Source organism: Notothenia rossii (genome assembly GCF_949606895.1).
Source record: "Notothenia rossii genome assembly, chromosome: 2".
NCBI lineage: Eukaryota > Metazoa > Chordata > Actinopteri > Perciformes > Nototheniidae > Notothenia > Notothenia rossii.
In genome coordinates, this window is record NC_136904.1 from 68947060 (window position 1) to 68965266 (window position 18207).

At 40.2% G+C, this 18207-nt stretch overlaps 1 protein-coding gene and 1 long non-coding RNA gene across 6 annotated transcripts; one reads left to right on the forward strand and one right to left on the reverse strand.

Annotated features, from left to right (window-relative positions):
* The first annotated feature begins 597 nt into the window (after positions 1-597).
* Positions 598-6361, forward strand: LOC307030253 (uncharacterized protein). 4 transcript variants are annotated; one of them, XM_079666584.1, is made up of 8 exons: positions 598-2147; positions 2431-2500; positions 3434-4110; positions 4216-4261; positions 4986-5077; positions 5238-5348; positions 5476-5749; positions 6227-6361. In XM_079666584.1, exons 2-7 carry the CDS (start codon positions 2459-2461, stop codon positions 5522-5524), a joined length of 1017 nt encoding a protein of 338 aa, XP_079522710.1. In that variant the 5' UTR covers positions 598-2147; positions 2431-2458; the 3' UTR covers positions 5525-5749; positions 6227-6361. The 4 variants fall into 4 exon arrangements, 1 of the variants encoding a protein (XP_079522710.1); XR_013805592.1 differs by lacking the exon at positions 4986-5077 and having other exon boundaries at positions 634-2147; XR_013805590.1 differs by having other exon boundaries at positions 604-2147; positions 3434-5077; positions 5243-5348.
* On the reverse strand, positions 6123-8835 carry LOC307030254. 2 transcript variants are annotated; one of them, XR_013805593.1, is made up of 8 exons: positions 8715-8835; positions 8210-8417; positions 8033-8132; positions 7789-7951; positions 7586-7692; positions 7363-7507; positions 7126-7218; positions 6123-6987 (listed from the first exon to the last, which is right to left on the reverse strand). It is a non-coding gene; the product is annotated as an uncharacterized lncRNA (long non-coding RNA). The 2 variants fall into 2 exon arrangements; XR_013805594.1 differs by having other exon boundaries at positions 8210-8802.
* Positions 8836-18207: the final 9372 nt, after the last annotated feature.

Below are 18207 nucleotides of genomic sequence, written 5' to 3' on the forward strand. Positions count from 1 at the left end.
CAAGGCAATTCAAAGTGCTTTACAAAAATGAAAGACATTAAGAGCATAAAACACATTACAAACATTAAAAAGCAAAGATAATAAAACATGAATACATGAATAAAAGTTACAGTGCAGTGAAAGATGTGAATAGTTCAATTAAAAGTAGCGGCAAAAAGAAAGTCTTCAGACTGGATTTAAAAGTAGTAAGAGTTGCAGCAGACCTGCAGGTTTCTGGTAGTTTGTTCCAGATATTTCACCAGTGGCGGCTGGTGGAAAATATTTTTGGTGGGGCTATGGAAATGGTGACAAAACCATACTAGGGCATTTAAAATCAGGAGACTAAATACGAACATTGTGTGTGTGTGTGTGTGTGTGTGTGTGTGTGTGTGTGTGTGTGTGGTGTGTGTGTGTGTGTGTGTGTGTGTGTGTGTGTGTGTGTGTGTGTGTGTGTGTGTGTGCGTGCGTGCGTGCGTGCGTGTGTGTGTGTGTGTGTGTGTGTGTGTGTGTGTGTGTGTGTGTGTGTGTGTGTGTGTGTGTGTGTCATACTTGCCAACCCTCCCGATTTTCGCGGGAGACTCCCGCATTTCTGACAAAATCAGATTTACTCACCACTGTTTCCACTCGGGCTTTAATACAGCTACACCATTGTTTGGTTTCCATGGTAGCGCGTCTCTTTAGCAGCGCGCGCAACTCAAAGTCTCAGAGGGTGAGGAAAATGAAAACTGAACAAGAATCGACAACTCGACCCTCTGATCACTCCTTTCATGTAAAATACAGGTCCAGCCCACACATATGATCCATGGTGCCACAGGCCTTGCCCTTACAACTACAATAAGCATGCAAATGTTAATCTACAGCTCCGGCGATCCACTAGCACCGGAGTCTACACCTGCAGAAGCAGCCATCCCCTACTGTAGCGTGACCTTGGATACGAGTCTAAACAACTCACAGGTCAGGGCGCTGAAAGGGCGCCCTTTGAGCATCAGATCTGACGACGCTGATTGGCTGAAATTATGTTTCGGCGGCATAGTTTACAGATAGCAACAGTCAGCTTGTTGGCTGCAGCTGCTCTGACTGAGGGCTCCTTTCTACCGCCCGGACGAGAGAGGGTAATGAAACACGCTGCGGCCAGGCAGGAATCATGTGACTTATCAGTAACTTTAGACATCGTAAAACAATTTTAAACGAGATTTTAGATTATACATTTTACTGATACCAACTATATCATATTTACCTTGTTCTTTAAAAATACAAATACAAATAGAAAATATTTTTTTTTTGGAAATATATATTTTTATTTATTTTTAATTTTTAATGACAATCAAACATGTGGGAAGAGGGGGGGTGGCGCCCCTAGCGCCCCTATGGGCCGGCCGCCACTGTATTTGACAATACCCCTAACCAAATTCTCCCATTCCTCTACCCAGGGGCGGACTGGCCATTGGGACGTTCGGGACGAATCCCGATGGGCCGGTACTGAAGTGGGCCGGTCGGACGATGTGGGCCGGCCGGTAACCGGCAGGGCTCGGCATTATAAATGGCCCGCTGGCCCGGAAGAACTATTTAGACACCCCGGGCCGCGTCTATCGTCCAACCCAGTTTAGATTTAACCACGCCCACTTCCGCATTACGCAAGGATCGACGTAGCTCTACGCGATAGCGTTATAGACACGGCACACCCGCGAAATCTGAATCTGACAAGCAAAATACTTTCCTTATAAACTATGGCGTTATATTTGTGCCTCTATCCTGAGCACGCAATGAAACATGTTGAGCATAGAAAATGCTATTGAGCGCGCACTTGAACATTTTTGAGCACAGAGAAATATATTTTCTCTCATAAAACTCCTGCTCCGTGCGCAGGCAGACCGCTGCACGCGCTCTCTCTCCCTCGCTCGCTCGACCTCTCCAGCCTGTGCGCGCTCAACTTTGCCTGCGCGCTCGCTCAAATTGTCACAGCGTTACAAATGTGCCACAAAACCAACCAATCGGAGAACTCGAGAAGGTCAATTCTGATTGGCTGGCCGTCTCCAATCATATCTGAGATGAGAGAAGAGAGGGATTTTCATTTTCGGTTGCCATCAGGCTGTTGGCGTTCCTATTATCGTTGACATTTACAGGACATGACAGACTCGAACGAAGAGATTACTACGCCACAGTGTCAGGTGAGTTATACATTTCTAGTTTTCTGATATCACGTTATTGTTTGTAATACCTTTGACGAAACCTTTTATCCGATCGTTTCAGATAAGGGTGAGTTTGCTAGCCGGCAACATAGCTATATGTTGTTTATATAAAAAATAAAAAGATGAATGATTATAGTAGATTTGTTCTTGTAATTATTGACTCATATTTCAGAAATGCTAATTAACATTAGCCTATATGTCTTCTTATCTTGAGAAATCGGCTGTTGTGTGAGTAACGAAAGTTTGACTCATCCTTCTCTAGCAATCCCAGCTGGCCACAACATCCGACAATGTCGAATGAACAGCAACAAAATGTCACAGCAAGGCCACATGTAAGTCGTTTTTGATTTGGTTGTCTCCTGGGACCCAGCCCATTGAAAATGTCCTCTGTAGTGGACAGTTTGTTAACACGCATCTCCTTTTACTCTTTTGAGCTACTATATCAATCCCTGATGTACTGTACAGAGGACATCCTGGTCTTTCCAGTGATATGTCATTGGTTAAAATTGCATGCTGGGAAGTTCCTCTTTCTTTTCATCCAAAATGGCTGGCATACCAAAAACAAAATGTTATAGAAGCAGGAGGAGAAGTCAGATATTGTTGAATAATTGTAATTTTTACCATGAAAATCATATATATTCTTGTTTATTAACATGTGAGGAACTACATAATTAGTTCTGAGAGCAATTCAATAATTCAAGTTTTCAAATAACAACCCTTTTATAAATGTCCATTCTAGTGGACGTCAGGACCATCTTCATGGAGTTAATGACTCAATATTGTTACAGGAGACGGAACTGAAGCAGACATTTTCTGTACCAGATAGTTCAGGGAGATTCAGATTTTGAGCTCTCAGATGATGAGAGAGAGAGGCTTCATATTAATCTGCTGAAAGTGTTGCTTTGTGCTCATTGAAAATAAGATTTTGATGTTGAAATATAAAGCCTCTGGTGCACAAATACTGAGAATTGACTTTACAGTGAACTAGGAGGCATCGTGTTGCAGTTAAACTTGTGAAATGAAACATATTTGCATATTTATAGGTTCTGACATTTTTAAGGAGGGAGGAGTAGATGTAATTTTAAGGAGATAATTTATCTTGTTTTGTGGATAAACTTTATCAAACTAATTATTATTTGTTATTATATAAGGGATAAATGTAACGTTATTACTAGCTTCCACATCTCATAGCTCGTTATCAGTCACCTATATGACTAACAACGAGTCCCTCTTCTTAACTAATCTGAGCTCTGTCTGTCCAACAGGACATATTGAGACAGCAGTTGATGGAAAGACTTCTCACCAAACTGCAATCAGCCTTGAACCAGCAACCACTAAATGTGGATTATTTGGAGTTCCTGACTCGCCATGAGCTGATTATGTTTGAATCGTTCCATGAGCAGATAGGAGGTGTATCAGAGATTACAGAAGCAATACGAAACCTACATCATGTTGTCCGGTTGGAAATTAACGCAAGGTCTATGCCCATTGTAGAACAGGAAACAGAAGTTGGTCCAGGTTCTGGTCAACCCAAAATTGTGATAGAGAGAGAAAAACTAACACATTTGCTGAACACACATCTGCCAGTCTCCTGCATTGCAAAATGCCTCTGCGTTTCAAGAAGAACGATTTACAGGAGAATGCAAGAATTTGGCTTGTCTATAAGAGGATCATACAGCACAATGACTGACCAAGAACTTGACAACGTAATTTTAGGTATTAAAAGTCAGATGCCAAATGCTGGTTATCAAATGGTTCAAGGCCATTTGGTTTCAATGGGCCTCCGTGTTCAGTGGTGGAGAATGATGGCCTCTATGCATCGGGTTGATGCTGCTGGGATCTTCAGACGGATCACAGAACTAGGGTGTGTTGTGCGAAGAAGTTATTCCGTGCGAGGCCCTCTCTCCCTGGTCCACATTGACAAAAATCATAAACTGATAAGGTAGAGTAAAATATCCTGTTTATGCAATTACCTACACAGTGAATGTTGGGAGTATATAATAAGAACAACCTTAGTTATATAGTAACCTTTTTCCCTGTTGATCAGGTACAATATTGTGGTCTTTGGTGGAGTGGATGGCTACTCAAGGAAGGTAATTAATGTGTTCTTGCTTATTATTGTTAAAGAAATGCAGCTTAAAGTACAAAGCCTCTTGTGACCAGCAGTTATACTTCTGAAATAACACTTATTTGCATATTTATAGATTATGTTATACACATCTTAAAACATGTCTAGGGGGGGGAATCATCCATTTTATTAGCTTGATGCAGATTGTTTTGATTGTATAATTAGAGCTTGAAATGCATATTGTATGAAGATCTCAACATCCACACGGCGACATTGCTGACCTATGCATGAAATCATAATCTGCGGCTTAAGACATGTAGTTCTTATCGTTAGTTTGATCAAAAAGTGTATATTTTTTCTCCTGCTCCTTGGAATAATTATTGAGCTAGAAGGTAATGATTCCTGTTTAGATCCAATTATTATTATCCAATCTGGTTATACTTTTTTAATACAAAGCATCTTAAGGGAGCAATAATGTATTGCCTTAAAGAAAATATATCTGAGGAAGCTGTAATAAATCAAGCTGCATTTTAGTATTTAAAATATACCAAGTTGATATTTTTGAAAATTACCTATATAATAATTGAAATACCAAATCCTGTTGATGGTTCTGTTGAAATGAAATGAAACTATGTGTAAAGAATTAGGACGTGCCTATCTTTCTTTTATGGTATAATACAACACTAAAAGCTCTAAGGCTAGCCATAGCTGAAAGCAGATGTAAATTATTTCATCTGGTTTCTATGCAGATCATGTACTTGGATGCTGCAACAAATAACAGAGCACCAACTGCATACTCATTCTTCCTTGGATCAACCCAGCTTCATGGCTTACCATCAAGGTATTTTGCCCTGACAAAACAAAAAGTGGATCTTTTTTTACATGTTTTTTTACACTAATATACTAGCAACAATATCTTTCATTTCATCTACTGAAGTTAAAGTAAACCTTGTTAAATTAATTTTTCAATTATTTATTATTAAAATGTATTTTGATCTTAGGGTAGGGGCGGATCAGGGAGTCGAAAACGTGGACATCGCACAATACATGTTTGCCACACGGGGCACAGGAAGAGCCAGCTTTATCTCTGGAAAGAGTGTCCACAATCAGAGGTTAGTTGTGTTTTTATGTCTTGAAATGTTGACTGTATAATTATTAGTAACTCTAGCAGTTTGGTTGTTCAATGAAAGCACAAATAGCTGTATAAATCCAAGTAAATCAATTAAAATGTAATTCTAGGATAGAGCGACTTTGGCGTGACGTCTGGGTTGCAGTCAGCAGCAAGTAGCATGATGTTCTTCACTCTCTGGAGGAAGATGGTCTGCTTGATATCTCTGATGTGGTTCACCTCTTTGGTGTGCACTACATCTTTGTCCCTCGACTTCGAGCAGACCTTGACACCTTTATCCAAGGATGGAATAATCATCCTCTAAGGACAGAGGGAGGTCTCACTCCTGAACAGCTGTGGTGTATGGGACATCTACAAGATCTAGACGAAGGGGAGAGACTTGAGGTAACAGTTATAGAGTTCCCATTAAATATATTTTTTAAAAAAATTGAGTTGCAAAGTTGTGTGGCAGGCAGATATATCTAGTTTTGAGACATAATAGACATCAATGCCAATTGGACAATGGAGCATGAAAGCCAAAATTATTTTTTTAATATTTATTTCCAAACAACATGGTTAAAAGGTCTGAATCAATGTGAGCTTCTGTCTTCAATTGTGCATAGATATGCTGTAATTCAATTTTTTCCATCTACAAACCTTACAGTTCTGTTGCATTGAGTGATGAGAGGCATATCTGACAGATGTATAACATTATTGGAAACAGCAACCTGTTCAATAACTAGTATTTCTAGAATAATACAACTTTGAGTAAACAAAATCACCTTTATGTAACATGTTTATTTTTAAAAATCACACGTTACATAAGTGTATGAAAATACATCATGTACTAAACGTATTTTAATTGTTTTCCTGGATCCTTAGGAACTTCAAGACCCAGGCATCAACTGGGAGAGTACCATACTGCAAGAAGACTCGAACGGGGCAGTTGTGGTTCCTGAAGTTGTGTGCCCCCTGGATGACGAAGACCTAGAAGAACTTCAGAGAACTGTTGATCCTCTGGAACATTCTCAGTCACATGGCCGTGACTTGTACACACGATTCTTGCAAAGTGTGTACAATGACAATTGAACGTGAACTCTTAAACTGACACATTAGCTGATTACAACAACCTTGTTTAACAGATATCTGTTGAGAATACACAGAGCCCAACCATTGGTCCTTATTTGCCTTTCTGCTTGTCTGATGTTTTGTTAAAAAACTTTGTAACAATGTATGCTTTCCCAACTAATAAAAGCATGACTTCATCAAACAGCCATTAACAAATATATTTAAACATATATACACTCAGCTCTTGCCTTAGTTTGAGTAGAGCTAGTTGTTTTAAACTCTGTGGAATCCACCACCATATCTCACTGCTTCACCCATGATTCTTCTAAAGTCAGTGTAAGTGCTGTGATGCTTTACTGGAAAAGTCACAGTTTTTGTGCGCGCACTCACGATTGGGTAACAAATTAAGTGATCTCCTAGCCGCTCCCTGCAGTCATGGTCAAATTTGCATGTTATTTTGAAATGTCTCTTTTCATCAGGGAGGATGGGGATGTGGGCCTGCCCCGTCATCCACTGGAGCATGTGTGGCACTGCAAGAGGCTCCTTGTCACCAGCTGCACTGTCTGTCTCCCCATCTGTGACGGATGTATATTTTAAATAACACAAATTAAGAAAAGCAAATATCCAAGAACATTTATTAGGTATGTGCTCAGTACATTCAAATCAGTAAAGCATTCATTCATATGTGTACTGCATTCTACAGTATATCATACCTGACATTTCAACTTCCTCTCAGTTCTCTCCTTAGATGTCCCTTTTTCGCTAAAACGTGGCTGGCAGTTCATCATGACGAAATCTGCATCAGGCTATAAAGAGAGGGAATGCAGATTTAGTTTAATATCTTGTAAGTGTTCAAACCAAAGCTATTAAGGCAATACAGAATGAAAAGTATAATAAAAAAGAAGAATAGAGTCTAAAAATAAATAAATAGTGGCAGTTAAAATTCTTACTTTGGTGATCTTCCCTGGAACAAATAAGGAGTGACAAGCTTCAGGGTTTCTAGCCATCTGATCCACCAGGCCATACAGCTCCATGCCCTTTCTGAGTTGCTGCAGCATTGGAATCAGTCTTGTTGTGGAATGTAAGACAATTGCTCTTTGAAGAAAAGCAGAAAGAAATTAAACACTGGTTTGAAAAATAAACATTTTAAAATTAATATTGTACAACTCTTACCAAATGATGCTGTCATTATTGTCCAGTTTGAGCTGGCTTGTATATCCACAGCTGACAATTTCATCAGCCCACAACATCAGAGACTGCTCATCTGCAGAATCTTCGACCTGAGAATGTGCAACATTGAAATAAAGGACAGATTTACAATAGGTGTTAAAACATATATCTAATTCATATCTAACAATGCTCAACAGAGTACTCACCTTGCTGATGAGAAGACCGGATTCTATATCAGAAACATCCTCCTTTGAAAGTGAATGAATGTCCACCCCTCCTGTGCAGAGGAAGTTGTAGCACCACGCTCTCAGAAAGGCAGGAGATGGGCCACCTTGTGCGATGCTTACTGACATTATTTCACCAATAGTTCTGTGTGCAAGGTAGAGAAAGTCTTTGTAAAAAAACTCCTTACATAAATGACGATGTGTACAAAAACAGTATGTTACCAACCTGAAGTTGTCATTATCAAGGTCAGTCAAAGAGTACTTAGGATTTTTCCCCTGGCTCCCAGCTCCTTCAAAGAATCTGTTTTCAATACCTGAAACCATGTCTTAGAGAAAAAAAGCAAATAAGCAAGGATCCTTTGGTTTTGTTTAATATCAAAACAAAACAGTTAAATGAACTTACCAGTCAAAAACTATATGTCCTTATTGCTCCAGTGTCAATGCCTGCCTCTCCTATGTAGACCACCTTAAGAGCGCTGGCAGGATATGCAGCTTTTTTTCGTTTCCACTGGAGAATGCCCCTGTCTGGAAGGCCCTCTCTGTCCACACACAGTTTGAACTCTGTTTTGGTGTCAACTTGGTGTTCAAGTAAGCGCAATACATCTTCCGTGCTTAAGGAAGAGGACAGAGAAATTATAAGACTATCCCAATTTTCCAAACATTTTGTATACATTTTTGCCATATAACTGTCCTATTATTATGCTGAACAATATTTGGGAAAGAAAAGGCTATCAAATGGCGTGATTAGAAAAGAGTGCACCATGTGCTATGTTTTGAATAGCCTGTTAAAATAATTTGAGAGCTAGCTTTTGGGGGAGACATTAAAGCATGTGGATTGCATGATGGTGCTCATTATTTATTCTGTATTTGATATAAACTCATGCAAAGGTCATCTTAATAAAACGTACCTTTTTGGTTTGCATACTGGAGGTTGAGCAACTGTACTTGGACTATTGTTCTCTGATGCAGGAGTCCCTGTACATTCAAAGCTGCACAAACAATATGCAGTTTAAAACACAAAACACTGAAAATGTAGACATTCCACAGGTGGTACATCTATAAAATATAATGTTTATGATACAAAGAGCAGAATAAGGCAGATCACCTCTCTCCACATAGGCTAGCATGGACTGTGATTTCATCATCTGGGAATTCTTTGGATTATTTGCAATTTGGTGCTATATATATTTTAAAATATATATATATATATATTTTTGAATTTCAGGTTGGCGCGGGGCTCTGTTGGCGCCCCTCCAAGACAATGGTAGGGGAAACACTGGATAATGTTTAATCAACCATAGGTTTCCCCCCCCTCAAAGGTGATTGGTTCTCTGCATCCAGGTATTATTGTGATTGGCTCTTGGGCCACATCAAAATTAGACGCGCTGTCATCCTCTCATACTGACACCTGACACCACACATACACACGTAGGGAGAGCCGGTGTCGGTACCAGATGTGTTCGGGGTACCATATGTGTTCGGGGTCCGTCTCTTACCAGTGACGTCACGACGTCACGACGTAATGACGTCATGCATTGTGATTGGCTGTACGGTAATTTACCCACGCTGTCTAGAGTATAGAGGGGTTTTTTGATCATTACATTACATTGTATTTAGCTGACGCTTAAGTGCATTCGACCAACAAGATAAAAACTTGAAGAAATACAATAAAACTTGAAGAAAAACAAAGACGAATGAGGAGAAGAACAAGAGAAATCGAAGGTAAGAAGTATAAAACGTAATATGGTAGGTAATATGTAATATGTTCAGTGCCGTTGGTACGTTAGTTCAAACAGTAACAACGGACTATTTTTCTTAGCGTATGCATGTCAATTTAAATCAATACATACAACTATTTCACATTTACAATATTTTCTTAGCCCTAATACTTAATACTACTTATTTCGTTTTGATTGTTATATTTGATTATATTATATATTATCAATAAATTATATATTATATATCAATATGATATACTTTTCTATATAATAGATTATCAAAAAAAGTATTTATTAAGTAAGGGATAATGTGCAGCAATCACAATCAAGTCCACAATCGAATCCATAAAGACAAAGTAAATCTGTTTACAGTTGTTTCATATGTATGTTGAGAGGTATCCATATATCTTTTCATTTTGCTCTCAAAGTGCACCAGATTGATGCATTTAACTTCAATATTTAAAAAAAATCACTCCAAAGGGAGTGCTTGTTCTTCCTTCTGTCTGTCTGAATCGGTGTATTCTCATGTTCCGATTAACCCAGCCAAATTGTTCTTCTTTTGTGTCTTGATGTGATCTTGAGTCGAGGCTGATCCTCTTGCTGTGGTCCCGCATCCTGGATCCTCTATCCTGAGTTCTGGATTAAGTCGTGGACTTCGGGTCGCGGCTGAACCTGTCTCTGCGGTCCTGCCTGGGTCTCGTCGTGCTGCCTCCCTGAAGGCTCCCACAGGATTGTTGACATCTTCGTGGATTCATCCTATTATTATAGACGCATGCATTTCCTAACATTTGGTCTACCTATGTTGCAAATGTATTATCTCCTCGATTTACACACGGCATCTATTGCACGTCTGTCCGTCCTGGGAGAGGGATCCCTCTTCTGTTGCTCTCCCCGAGGTTTCTCCCATTTTTCCCTTTAAACTGTGGGTTTTCTCTTGAAGTTTTTCCTTGTACGATGTGAGGGTCTAAGGACAAAGGGTGTCGTTTTCTTCTCATACTGATATTCTGAACAAACTGCTGTTGTATTAGCTGTAAAATGTCTTTACTGTAGGGTATTTTTTATTATTTGTACAGCACTTTGGCTCGACCAAAAATCGTTTATAAATGTGCTATATAAATAAAACTTGATTTGATTGATTTGATTTGAAAGGGTGTGCGCCAAGGTTCCATATTAGGACCAATAATTTCACCATATACTGTATGTAAATAATCTCGAATAATCTTTCAAATGCTGCTTTCCATTTTTATGCAGATGATACTGTTATTTATTGTTCATCCTCTTCTATAGAGCAAGTCTTGATTTCCTCCAGTCTGCCTTTGATGTTATTCCATCCCATTTATCTCAACTCAAGTTAGTATTAAATGCAGACAACTCCAAACTCATGATATTCTCAAATGGCAAAAAGTTAACTTCTTTTCTCCCCAACATTTGTACTGTTCAAGGGACTGACATTGACATTGAAAGGGTCACTACATACACATATCTAGGTTTTATTATTGATCAGAACTTATCTTTCAAGTCACACACTGAAAATGTTGTTTTAAAATTAGGTTTCTCCTTTCAGACAAGGAAACATTTGATCTCTGCAACGTTTTTACCAGTATTGGATTCTGGTGATCTGCTTTACATGAATGCCTCTGACCAGTGCCTAAAGAGTTTGGATACTGTGTACCATTGTGCATTATGTTTTATTACATATATATATATATATATATATATATATATATATATATATATATATATATATATATTGTGAGTTTGGAATAAATATACACTTCATGAAAATTATTAGTTGGTTACTGTTAGTAAAAAAACGGTAAGGTTAATACTGGATGTTTGTTACACTTGGATATGTTTTCTGTAACACTTGTAACATAATTATTCTCCAGTTTATGCTCGACATTCAATTAAAAACCTTTATTTATCCAGGTAAAATCCTATTGAGATCAATGATCTATTTTTCAAGGGAGACCTGCAGCTGTAGGTTCCACATGAAGACATAAAAACATAAACAACAGAACAACAAAAGGACATCATACAGCAAAAAATACAGGGATTACAATTTACATATCTATCCACATGTACAGGTACCAACAGCATCTGACTGTGGAGCATCCAACCGAGCTTTAAAAACATGTAGTGGTACCAGCTTGGTAATTTTACATTCTTTTTGCAGACTGTTCCAAGTTAGTGGAGCTGCACATCTAAAAGCTTTCTTCCCTAAGACAGTCCTAGCACTTGGCACATTTAATAAAACCACAGCATGAGATCTCAGGCAATAAGTACTTTCAATTTGCCGAGAGATCAGGGAGCAGATATAAGATGGTACTTTATCCAACATGGCTTTTCTAAATGAAAATGTACCAGTGACTGAGCGTCAGTACAGTAAGTGATGGCAAAACCGCCTTGGTTTACAGTGTACAGTGATGCGTAAGTGCTTTACAGTTTGTCACAAATCTCAGTGCACTGTGATAGTAAAACCTTATTGCGGTGTAATTATATATCCAAAGCAGTCAGAAGTCAGAAAATCTTTAGTGATGTTTAACCACTCAGAAGACAGCCCATCAAAATGAACACATTAGGACCTTTCAGAGAGGTAGTTCATCTTCTACATATAATAACGGACAAAGTAAAGAATGAAGTGTAGGCTATGTTTAAATGTTCGGAATTTGACCGTGTATGATGGTCCTCTTGAGTTGCCGTACAGCCAATGGCGTACAGCCATTGCTCCGTTTTCATGTTTTTTTAACATGTTTTTCACAAACATTTTCACACGCTAGGAGCATAGGAATAATTCAATTCGGTTCGTCATGATCTGTAGATGTGATTTGCCCCCGAGCACCCCTGGGTAAATTACCGTACAGCCAATCACAATGCGTACAATGCGTGACGTCATTGGTAAGAGACGGCCCCCGAACACATATGGTACCCCGAACACATCTGGTACCGACACCGGGACGAAAGTAACACGGGACGAAAGTAAAGGAGCGATTTTATCCGAGCCCAAACAACTTTGACCGGCCAGATTACGTCAGAATGGTCAGCATTCAATACTTAACAGGCCTACTAAATATCAGGTTTAACTGTCAGGAGTAGTGTTGTCATGATACCAACATTTTGGTTTCGATACCGATACCAAGTCAAGAATTACGATTCCGATTATTTTTCGATACTTTTCTTAAAAAAAGGGAAACAGTCTTAAACGTAATTAGTGTGCTTTATTTCACACCAGAACCATAACCATAACACACACGTTTAAACAATGAGAACAATAAATAAAATAAATGACAAGAATTCGTATTAAATCAAATTAATACATTTCTTACAGACAGGCCTTGTGGTGTCCGTAGGCTTGCCCTCACTGTCAGAGATATAGCTAAAATACATCAAAATTTCGCTTCTGGCGTCTTTTTTTGTCAACAAACCGAGGCGCAGCGGCAGTTGCACTCCCACTTGCAGCCATGCTTTTCGTTTTCTCACATGCTCTGGCAGCTAGCGCGTGCACGAGAGAGGGGAGGCACTTGAGCGTGCTTGAGAGGGGCGGGACTGCAAGGCACGGCTGCAGTGCAGGGATTGGAAGCAGAGCGCTGAACACACACGGCTCTTATTAAAACGGCGCTTTCTCACCGGAGTACTTTCCCCCGTCATTCTTAAAGTACCGATAGTAATGAAACGGAGGAATCGTAACGTTTTTAACGGCAGGGTATCGCGGTATACCTTTCAAGTATCGGTACACCGTGCAACACTAGTCAGGAGTCAGTGTCTCTCCCCCAAGCTCACACATATACAACTCGATATGAACTGAAGAGCCGCATGAAACTAGGCAAAGAGCCAAATGCAGCTCGAGAGCCGCGGGTTGGCCACCCCTGCTTTACAAAAATATCGACTCTTTGTTTGTAGATATCTAGTAAACTACGGCATACAAATACAGAAAGTAATGTAGGCCTGTTATACTGAGTGATATATATTTTACACACTGCTCTGCTTTCTGCACGGACCTCACAGCTGTTCTCACTGTAAACATCGCGTTGCGATGTAAGCAGACAGTTACTAAAATAGAGAGGCGAAGTCACGCCCATCTACTTCCGGTCCATGGGACCCCGGAAGCGAAAAATTATACATTGAATTCAATGGAGAGAGAAAACGTATCTTTTGATCCCGTTTGAATTGTGCCACGAACTACACATATGATGTTTGTCAATCTTAAACAATCATTTCCATGTCAAAAAAGTCACATTTTGTCGTAAAACTGTTGAAATATAAGACTATGAAAAATACGCGACTACAAAGACTACAAATCCCAAATCCCATTCTGGGTCGCGAATGTGGTGTCACAGGCGATAATGCTCCAAGTGGTTGCGACTCGTAATGAAAGCGAAGAAGAAGATTTCATAACTGATTTATTCCCTCCAATAAATATAAGAGATTGCTCCAATAAATTTACTTTTACAAGATGCCTGTGTGCTTTGTACCATGTTGTAATCACAAAAGTGATCATACCACTTGCTCGTTCTATCGCTTCCCCTCTTATGAAAGGACCAGGAGTCGCTGGATCAGACATATCAGGTAATATCATAGGTAATATACATGTTGTGCATGGAACATAGTCAAGTTAGCTACCTAGCTAGTAGCGACGAGTAGCGAGCACGTTAGTTAGCATTACATTACTTAGCCTTGTCATTTTTAGTAGCCTTACCATTAAGTTATTATTTTATTACATGAAGTACACCAAAATGTTAAACAGTAAGAGTAGTCATCATGGTAAGTATTTCGTGAAACATTTGAAGAGTGGCCTACTGCGCCCTCCACCGGGTGCTAAGGAAGCAGTTCAGGGAGAGTCGAAGGAAGGCAGGCAGGCAGGGAGCTTTGCATGACATTCTTCTGGACGTGTTTCATTGTGATGACAGTGAGGGTGAGTCAATCTGTTGGTTGGAAAGACAGTAGTTGAGTGATTACTGAGAGAAAATGATTAAAATAGATAATTATTCAGTGTTGTTACTTTAAAGTGTTGTTACTGACCTTTTTCTCTTTTATTTTCTTTACCTCACCTGTAACTGCTGAGACCCTGAGGAACATGCACACTGGACTGACCTGCTCTGGCAACCTGATTTCCACTGTACGTAATAGTATTTGGTTATGGTATATTATTTATATACATCAAAGGCACAATGCACCCCCCAGAGAGACACATGTATTGATTGTGATATTTTGCATAGGTCATGTGAAATCATCTTTACATACTAGAAAACTGTAGGAGCGGCAACTTGTTTTGAAATTGAATTTTTAATATCCGATAATAAAGTTGATCTGTTTTCTTTATTCTTCTCTCTTCCCAGCTCCATCCATCACCGTTCTCTGTTCCTGCAGGTCCTGCTTTGCTAATAAATGCTTTATTTTTTTACACAGTTACAAATAAAGTCAATGTATTGTATGACATGAAGTTGTGCTTCATTCTGAGTCAATAATAAATTCATTCTGCCTTCAACTGCAAAATGATTGTGGACTGCACCGACATCCATGTAGCTGCCCCCCAGTAAGATGAACCAAGCAAAGCTGACACTCAACATACAGCTGTGCTCTTAAGTTGACATGAAGAATTTGTGAAATATTGGTAATTATTTGGAAAAAATGACTGACGATGCAGAAAACTTTTTTTATTTAGGAACAGTGGTCAGGTGAAGCATTTATCACTACATATGTGTCACACTTAAAAGGCCAAACACACTGGCCAAACACACCTCGTTTACAACTCCCCAGTTGACAGCCATGACTCCGTCTAAATTGTACCCCCCAAGCACCCTCTTCATGAGGAACGCGCATGGAGTGGATGAAAGTCCCGACCTCAGCACAGCACCAAAATTGCTGGCTGTCAACCTGCCCTGCCTGTGTAACTGCCACTGAGGATTTGTCCGCTGTCCTACGGTGGCTGTCTGGATGGCAGCTTGCTGGTCTCTGCTCAGTCGCATTGAGGCAAGAATTGCCTCAAGCCCCCGACCCCCACGCTCCTTCACCAGCTCCGGCACGTTGAAAATGGCCTGATGTTGAGGCTGAAGCTCTGGCTCAGGTGACAAAAGCCATGCCATGCCATGCTGCGCCCCTCAGTGCAGACCTGAACAAGTCTACTTCCTCAGTGGCGATGTCTCTGGCCAGTGGGTTGTATGTCTCCTCTTGCTGTTGGTAGAGTTGAGACACCGGCTGGACTACTTTTGAAGTGCCAGGCTTCCTCCACTGGCACTCAACTTCTGTGGAGCTGATCTGCCACATGGCAAATATTGCCAATGCTGCAGCGTGGCTGCATTTGTACATCCCCCGTGCACAACCACAGACGGCGCTCTGCATCACGCCATCCTCTCCCATGTAGATCTGTACAAATAAAGTAAGTACCATGTTTGTTAACATGCTATAATAGATTGAATGAGCAATACAAGGATGGTCCAGATCTGGGGGTGGGAGGGTTTATTTTTCCATAGTTTTGTCCTCTTGTCTGATTGTTGTTTGTTTTTTCTGAATTTTTTGTAATTTGTGTTGTATTGGTTGTGATTGTACATTGTATTTTTTTAAATGTGTATTACATTTTTGAAAAACATTTGATCAACAAAAAAGGATTTGGTCAGGGTCTAGACTCAGTGTGTAGTTTATGAATTAATCAATGCTCTCTACATTAGGAAAACATACCAGTGTACCAGAGGGAGTCACACACAGCTGTGCCTAGATAACCAAACAAATTGACAAGATAACCAAAATCCTTGAATCTACACACAGCAAATAAACTCAAATTACACAACGAGATGTAAAAAGGAGATCACACATATAGTCGATATAAAACTGGCCGCTTCAATCTGAAGAGCAAATAAAACAAAACACGGGAGTGTACCTTGTTCTTGTGAACACTAATGTTATCCACAGCATACACACCCGTATACAGTACACCCGTTCTAGGTTCTGATTGGCTCTCTAGGTTGGCATTCTAGCTTCTGACTGGCTGTCCAGGTTGTCAATCACAGCCGTGGTTCATATTATGCTAGTCGACTCGTAACATCGCTAAACTTTTTTTCTTGACGGTTTTCTCAGTCAACTAATGCTATTGATAACAGTAACATAAATTAAAACAGCCCTGCACACTGCAGTCATTATATGCCGGGTCTGTGGTTCATCATCTTTTTTTTCATTCTCCTCCTTATTGACTGACATTAACCTTAAACATTGCACTCATATTACTCACCGAAACCTTGTAAAGCCGGTCCCGCATGCTGGCTCTTACAGAACCGACTAACTCCCCTTTCGTGTATGTACAGCTCTCAACGTGCCCAGACTTGTAGTGATTTTCACCTCGTTTTATACTTTTATTCTCATTCTGAAAGAATGAGGTGAAATGTGCCAATGTGACGGTCATCTTTGTGTTGGTGACGCGTATTGTGCGGGACCAGAGACATGTAGTTCACTGAGCGGCTTAACACAAAAAAATGTGTTACTTCACAGTTTTACGACACATTTTAATTTTTTTGACTTGCAAAATGTTCTTTTAAATTGACAAACATCATATGTGTCATTCGTGGCACAATTCAAACGGGATCAAAAGATACGTTTTCTCTCTCCATTGAATTCAATGTATAATTTTCCGCTTCCGGGGTCCCATGGAGGCTCCCGGAAGGGGAGGGACTTCGCCTCTCTATAATATCAAAGGGATTCATGCAGAGCTGTCATTGGCTGAGATAAGTCCGGCCGTGCGTCACGCCTCCACCGTTCCCGGAAATGCATCCGTGGAGGAGCCATGGAGGATGCATCAGTGTCTCCTCGGTTAGAGCCCCTCCAGAGAGCCTCCTCGATGCTCGATGCTCGGTCCTCGATGTGCATTTAGAGAAATTAGATGTCCTTCAAAATGGCGCGATGAAATTCATTTCCGGGTCACTACCGGAGGACCGAGGAGTCGAGGAGTTGAGGTGGGGAAATTTGAGTATTGAGAAACCTCTTTTGACTAACAAGAGAAATATTCATTCATTTAAATATTTAACCAGAAATGGGCCGGTTCTAAGGGGTTATTCAGTTAAGCCCGATGAGAGGGGATACAGTTGTGCACATGTCATCATTAACAGATGTCGTTTAAGGAGAGAGACATGGGAAATGAATGTTGACTGGAGCCTCATCCCAATACCCCTCCTCGACTCCTCTCTTCCCCTCCTCCGGGACTTGACCCGGAAATCGATCAAGACACGCCATTTTGAAGGACGTCCCAATAGCTGAAATGCACACGGAGGAGTCGAGGAGGGGTGAGGGATGAGGGGTGCGGGAGGAGACGAAAGGGAGGATACACGCGAGCAGACTACGCAGAAGTGTTTTCACTACTCGCATATAAAAGCCCCGCCCTCACCTTCACAGCTGGTCGATTTCAACAGAGGAAAACCGACAACTGGAAGATGAGTGGAAAAGCGTCACATAAATGAATAAGTGCTCACAGCCTCGTGGGAATTATTATGGGCAATTCATTTATAAAAGGCCTTCACATTACTATAATTATATTTTTATTTAAATGTAGGCTACATTTTACACCAAAACGGAACACAAAAGCAGGAACAACCATCATACATTGAATTCCTTGACTAACAAGAGAAAGATTCATTCATTTAAATACATATTTAATACCTGAGGAGTCCTCTGTCCTCGCGTCACCTCCTCGTGTCTTTCG

Bases quoted from the DNA above. Each gene is read 5' to 3' on its own strand.
- LOC307030253 (XM_079666584.1), top strand. From the start codon at position 2,459: ATGTCGAATGAACAGCAACAAAATGTCACAGCAAGGCCACAT. The intron at 2,501-3,433 runs GTAAGTCGTTTT...TCTGTCCAACAG, and splicing joins ATGTCACAGCAAGGCCACAT to GACATATTGAGACAGCAGTT. The intron at 5,349-5,475 runs GTTAGTTGTGTT...ATGTAATTCTAG, and splicing joins AAGAGTGTCCACAATCAGAG to GATAGAGCGACTTTGGCGTG.